Source organism: Apteryx rowi, unplaced genomic scaffold (assembly GCF_003343035.1).
Source record: "Apteryx rowi isolate R43461 unplaced genomic scaffold, aptRow1 scaffold_306, whole genome shotgun sequence".
Classification (NCBI taxonomy): domain Eukaryota; kingdom Metazoa; phylum Chordata; class Aves; order Apterygiformes; family Apterygidae; genus Apteryx; species Apteryx rowi.
This window is the reverse complement of record NW_020449486.1, coordinates 1-6,581: the sequence shown is the minus strand read 5'-3', so window position 1 is coordinate 6,581 and position 6,581 is coordinate 1. Positions and strand designations below refer to the sequence as shown.

The 6,581-nt window shown below is 46.8% G+C and overlaps 1 protein-coding gene across 1 annotated transcript in view; it reads right to left on the bottom strand.

The window, feature by feature from the left end:
• LOC112968202 (ATPase family AAA domain-containing protein 2-like) overlaps positions 1 to 6,235 on the bottom strand; it is a 13,853-nt gene extending 7,618 nt beyond the window's left edge. The window contains exons 1-9 of the mRNA XM_026070184.1: positions 6,169 to 6,235; positions 5,941 to 6,051; positions 5,713 to 5,821; positions 3,999 to 4,107; positions 3,656 to 3,771; positions 2,282 to 2,456; positions 1,491 to 1,579; positions 960 to 1,119; positions 850 to 880 (exon numbers count right to left, since the gene is read on the bottom strand). Of these exons, the coding sequence (XP_025925969.1) occupies positions 850 to 880; positions 960 to 1,119; positions 1,491 to 1,579; positions 2,282 to 2,456; positions 3,656 to 3,771; positions 3,999 to 4,107; positions 5,713 to 5,821; positions 5,941 to 6,051; positions 6,169 to 6,235 (967 nt within the window). The remainder of the gene's footprint in view (positions 1 to 849; positions 881 to 959; positions 1,120 to 1,490; positions 1,580 to 2,281; positions 2,457 to 3,655; positions 3,772 to 3,998; positions 4,108 to 5,712; positions 5,822 to 5,940; positions 6,052 to 6,168) is intronic.
• Between the last annotated feature and the right edge of the window lie 346 nt (positions 6,236 to 6,581).

Here is a 6,581-nt window from a genome sequence, read left to right as displayed (position 1 = left end):
GCACTGCCTGCTTTTCCAAGTTCAGTGATTGTCAGTTTGCTACGTTCAGCTCTTTGTGAGGACCAGGAAGCAACTGAAAGGCATTTCAAGCTTCTATAAAGAAGCGAGTCTCCACACGTATGMGACTGAATGCTCTTGGGGAAACAAATGTAATCTAAAGCTTARGYGGAAAGAGATTGCTCAGAGAAGATTCTCARCTCCTCARAGAAGACCCTCTGCAGTTCAGCAAAATTTCGTGGTGACGGACTCATCAGTTAATCAAATCTGCGGTCCTCGCAGTTTCTTCCGCAAAGGAGTCCCAGCACTCTGTTTCAAGTTGCTGCCCGTCGTACCGAGAGGCCCCAAAACTGTGACTCACAYRACTATCCCAGCAAATGTCAAGCTTTGCCTAGCATCTTTCCCTGGATTAGTACTGGTAGGATAGTCSCAGGAMTAGTRGTAGTCCCAGGACTTGTAGTAGGATAGCATTGCATCTGCGATCTTTGCCAGAGATGCACTGAAGTGTTCCCTGCTCCACGGCCTAATCACAGCAGGGATTTTGAGCTGACTTCTACGGGAGGGAACCACATGATAACTCTGTTTCATGCTACCTTCTCTCCTGCTCATGAGAGCAGACAAATACACGGGCGCCCCTTCTTCCCCTCTTCCCTGCTCTGTGATACTGCGTGGTTACACGGTTGTCTTGCAAAGAAAGACTTGGCCCCATTAGCAGGAGGGTGACTCAGTAAAGAGCTCTTACCTCTTTATTGGGCAAGGTGAAAAGGAACTCCCTGCCAAACAAAGAGGTAAGGCTGTTTCGTCAACCTTCCTGCTACTGGCACAAAGCCTTGCTTGACAAGAAAGCCTTACCTCTTTGTTTGGCAAGGTGAAAAGGAACTCCCTGCCAAACAAAGAGGTAAGGCTGTTTCGTCAACCTTCCTGCTACTGGCACAAAGCCTTGCTTGACAAGAAAGCCTTACCTCTTTGTTTGGCAAGGTGAAAAGGAACTCTCTGTCAAAACGCCCAGGCCTCCGCAAAGCAGGATCTAGAGAGTCTAGTCTGTTGGTGGCTCCAATGACCACGATCTCTCCTCTGCTGTCTAAGCCATCCATAAGTGCCAGAAGCGTTGTGACAATAGAACTAACAAAAGAAAAAGGGTCGATTCACTGGTTTGGTAAGTGCTGTTCCATTCGGCATGACTTTCTCCAACGGCCACTCCAAAGGAGAAGCTTTTCTTGCTGAGAGGTTGCTTAGTGAAAGGACTCATGTGAAGACAAACAAACCCTAGTAGAGTAACAGAGACCTTGTGCTGACACCCAGCTTAGCACATTGTTTTCAACTCCTGCGGTTAAAATCACCTGAAACTGAGCATCATTGTGCTCTAAGATTTCCGAAGGAATTAGCGTGTCATGGAAAGGCAACCAGGCTGGTCTTTTTTTGCACAGAGATCAAGCAGATTGCATGTAAATGCAAAAAAAAAAAAAAAAGAAAAGAAAAGAAAAAAGCCATACYTGTGAATTTGATCTTGGCGACTGGACCGCACAGGAGCAAGACCATCTATCTCATCAAAGAAAATAATCGAAGGGCGCATCTTGCAGGCCTGGAAGGAAAGTACACATACTGTGATAGTGGCACAAGTAGAACGCAGCATTACTCAAAGGGAACAGGCATGCAAAACCGCTGTGGCTGCAAAGTCACCAGCCCTGGACTTTCAGAGCAGCATCAGGGACCTCTCCGAGCCAATGGAGTAAGTGGCACRAGGAACACAAGACAGCAGCCTGYGTCAAGCAGCTGCAACTGGTACCAGGAAACAGATGGCGCCAGGAATTTTCACAGCTGCTGGGCAACCAGAGAGTGCAGAGTCAGGCCTTCAGTAACTCAATTACAGGTTCTGGAGGCAAGCTGCCAGTAGGAAATGCAGTCATGCAATGACCATGCTCTCAGCCTGCACCTGTTTCCCCCTGACCTAAAGCTGTCTTCTCTTGTGTCTTGCAATCTCTGCTGTGCTTTCTTTTTCTCTTGGGGGGGGTGGGGGTGGGGGTGGGGCAGGGGAGCGGGAGGAGGAGGGAATTTTTGGTTTTGTGGCTTCTCCTGCTTATTGATTCCTCTTTGCCAGCACCTCTGCAAGAATTCAAGCCGCTCATGCAAAGTAGGACAACACTGAGAAAGGAAACACTAACATTGCCACTTCAGCGGGAGAAACCGACCACATACCCAAAAGACCAAGTTCTCCGGGAAGACGTCCACCACAGAACTACTGTGGCACCACTCTGACACAACACAGCGCGCGTTGCCACCTTACCTGCTCAAATAACAAACGGAGCTGGCGCTCGGATTCTCCCACCCATTCATTTAGGCAGTCAGCGCCCTTTCTCATGAAGAAGGATATTCTCCTGTCGCCCTGGCTGCATTCGTTAGCAAGAGCCCGAGCTACGAGGGTCTTTCCAGTCCCTGGTGGGCCATAGAATAGACAGCCTCTGCAATAATAAATAGATAAACAAACAAATAAAGAAATAATAACAAAAAAGGAGAGATTTACATGGCTCTGACAAAAACATGGAAGAGTGCCTCTTACAACYGCCCTCCCTAAAACAAGGGGTTGCCTCCTAAAACAAGCCTTCCCTCCGAACCAGAACACTTCCAGTATTAGGCAGCAGTTAGGAGCTCAAGTGTGAGAAAAGTCAGAAGAGGTGCAAGCTTTCACAAGAGGCAAGACTTGAGACTAACACCCTTTTTTCTCCCTGAAAACAGTTTAAGCCCTCGGATTCTTCTCCCACAACTTGTTGGCAACAGCTGAGGAGGCAGTCTAAAGCTGGGAGGGAAAAACAAGGTATTCTGCCTTTCCAGAGAACACTTCAAACCTCAGCTCGAAAAGAGCATTCCAGTGAATAAAGAAGCAAGACATTTGAAGATTCTCTTTCCAATATTTGGAGTATTTCTAAAGTTATGGAAAGGAAAGAATTCAAAGTCAAAGTTCAACATCCTGTGAGTTCAGTGTTCTTGGCCAACAACAAATAAAGCTAACCATCAAAACTGTAGACATGACCCCTCCCCCAAAAGAGAAGAACACTTGTATGTTAAAAAGAACATATCCCAAGCGTAAGCTATCTGTGAATGATTGCATCTCACAGCGCAGAACCAGTGTAACTATGTGAGCAGTGGACCGATTTTTATTTTAGTCTAAGCATGGCAAACGCGGCAATGTTCTGGTCGGAAGTCCTAAGGATTACAGCATTGATAGCTGAGCATGACAAGGCTGTGGAGTCAGCTGGCCTTTCAAACCACAGATTACTCCTGACTTCCAAGAGGTAGCCCCTTCCCGCCTGTGAACTAGTCAAGTTGACTTTACAGACACTCAAGCAAAAAAAAAAAAGAGAGAAAGAAAGAAAAGAACAAAGCCCATCTTTTTCCACGGGGGAGCCTCTTGGGTGTATTCTCATTTGAAAAGAGCAGACATTAAGCCTTTAACTCCAGCAAGGCATTGCTTGCACTTTGAGTCTGCATATAGTGTGGATTTGATCCACTTCTTTGAAGAAGCCACTTCCTACTACCCCTGCAAAAACTCAGCAGGGGTGACCACAACTTTTGAAGCACCCAGCTGTATTGACACCTCGGTTTCCTGTTCTCCTGAAAATGGTGGCATTCGCCTGTGTAGTTCTCATACGCCGTCTGTTACCTTGGGGGCCGCAGTTTGAATCTCTCAAAGAACTCTGGATAAAGTAACGGGAAAATGACCATCTCTTTTAAAGCTGAAATGTGGTCAGAGAGGCCACCCACACCATCAAACCRCACCTGAAGAGAAATTCAACAGAACACATTTTGTAGGTTGGAGAAAGCTGCCCCCTAGAAAAGGCTTCATCACAAATTGTCATATGCCAGCAGAAAGGAGGCGCTGGGGACAGTTTTGAAGTTCCTTCAGAGAAAACTGCAAAGCAAGGCAGCCATAGAGAGCCCGGTATGGAAAGCTTTCATAAATCCTGGAAAAGTCCCCACTGAAGCCCTGAGTGACACATACTTACCGAGCTGTCTATTTGCACTGGATCAACTTCAGCCACATTTGTTCCAGTTTTCATTCGATCCTTGCCATTTCTCTTGAATTCCTTTTTCCCAGAGTTTAGGGGAAGACACCTGATGTGAATGAAGGAGAAAGGGAAAGGCACCTCCTGAATGAACATGTGGCTGGAGGGATTCCTCTTTGTTTCATGTTGGCAAGGGAGGGCAGGAGCACTTACACATTTGCACAAACTTCCCAAATACTTAGATATTCATTAGAACTGATTTGCATTCAATAGCCAAGAGTCAAGAAAGGCAGGTGGGTGCGTCCAGCATTAGACTAGCTGAGTGATTATTTTTACGTTCCTCAAGCTTTTTTGAGAATCCCACGCCACTCCGTGTGGCGGGCACGTGAATGCATAATTAGGGCCAGTGATTCCAGACGTGCATGCTGTGAACCTCTCTTCATTTCTGTGAGGAAAGATCCACGCCACACACGTTGGCTTCTTCCCAAGGTGTTTTGTTTCTGCAGGCCAAAAGCCAGCACCACAGCACAAGGGCTCGCTACCTTACAACCAACATTCAGCTACAGATCACTCTTTTCCTCTGATTAGTCTAACACAGAAGAAAATGCAGCTTCAYGAAGCATTAAGTACCCCCTCGGAAACGTAACCTGCTTCAACTTGATTTCAAAGTTGGTCCTCAAGAACTGGTATAGCCTCCTCCTTCCTAGACTGGCTGCTCTCAAGAATGCTAAAGCAAGTGCTCAGATCCAGCAAGAGCTGGCATTCTCCATGCTCTAGCTGCTTACAGAATCCCCAAAGCCTTTGTCAGCAATAGGGCCACCAGCCCTTGGTTGGGAAGTTTCCTTGTTTAGGAAGAGTTCCAGACAGAACTATTCACCTCAGTTCCAAGAAGAAAGTCGTCTCAGGAGTTGAGGGAGTAAAAAAAAACCCACCACAGTGCTTCTGATCGGTCTCATTTTTGCCTATGGCTTGCTGGAGCAGTGCAAAGTAACCATAGTCTAGGAGTGAACCTATGCCTCCCTGCTTTCCTCTGTTACAAGGCTACGATTGGTCCATTATTCAGCGCTGTGAGCGACAGCACTGCTGAAAAGCAAGAACTAGCACTAACCGTACACCAACCTGTTTGTTGTTTTGCGGACAGGGCTTGGTGACCGAGCACGTGTAGATGTAGCTCTTTGTCTGGGAGGAGAAGACGGCCCTGAGTAAAGTGTCTTAGCTTGTCCCGACTCCGCTGAAAGCAAGAAATTTACAAGAATATTGCACGTGCTTTTCAGGTACAGCTGGTTCGTCAGCGAGGCAGGAAATGGGATGCGTTTCACCACCTCCAACTCCAGACCAGAGGAAAGTTCCAAGTGTCGTTTATCAAGGCACAGGACGAGGGACGTTGCGTGCGGGTGTATAGATTTTCCTTCAAGAAATTATGCCCCACTTACACACAGGAAATTGGCCCTTCAGAGAGGCTGTGCGTATATCCTACTTTGCAATGCAGCTAGATACTGCACCACGGTTTTCCTTGGGCGAAGGTGACACTGCTTCCAAGTGCCTTTGCCACCTTCACCTTCTAGGTCTTCACCTCCTTTGGGCGACCCTGTACTTACAGAACCTAGATGACATTTCTTAGTTGTGTGTGCGCATCTACATTGTCATTCACGAACGGATATCCCCCTTACACGCAAGAAATCAGCCCTTCAGAGAAACTGTGCTTAGAACCTACTTTGCAACGGAGCTTGAGCRTGTACAACCAACAGTTTGATTAGGGTTAGAGTGCTTCTGAGTACCTTTGCCATCTTCCTCTTCTTCATCTTCGCCTTCTTCTGATGACCCTATAATGACAGCACTTAAGATATAACTTCTTCTCGGTATAGATCTCGCCATTCAAGAACTCCTATCCCCCTTATACGCAAGAAACCAGCCCTTCAGAGAAACTGTGCATAGAACCTACATTCCAGGGGCTCTTGATAGCATACGCCAGTTTGCCGTGGTCGAAGGCTATACTGCTTTGGAGAATCTTGGCCTTCTTCCTCCTTTTGATTTTCATCTTCGTCTGATGACCCTACAATTACAGTACCTAAAATATAATTCCGTGTGTCTACACAGTTTCATTCAAGAACTGCTGCCCCCCTTATACAGAAGAAATGAGCCCTGCAGAGAAGCTGCACTTATAACCTACTGAGAGCGTACAACAGTCTTCCTTTGTCTAAGGCTACAGTGCCTTTGCGTATCTTTGCCTTCGTCATCTTCTTGCTCTTCACCTTCTTGTGATGAGCCGGTTATGATGGAACCTTTACTGTTGCTGTTTACAACATAGCCAACGTTGAACTCTTTCAACACTGTTGCAAGTTGTATTAAATGCAAAAGGCACTAGGCAGATGGCTTTGGGGTTTATTGTTATCAGCGTGTGTATGACAGGCAAGGTGTGAAAACCTGCCAAACCTCCAGACCAATTTATGCAGGACACATTCCAGAAACTCGGAATCAGCAGAGAGGAGCATGCCTAGAGGTCCTGGGCAAAGGTCTGCCCTTGCTGAAATTGCTGGGTGACTTGTCACCAGCCTCAGTGAGGATAACAACGGGCCACGTTGC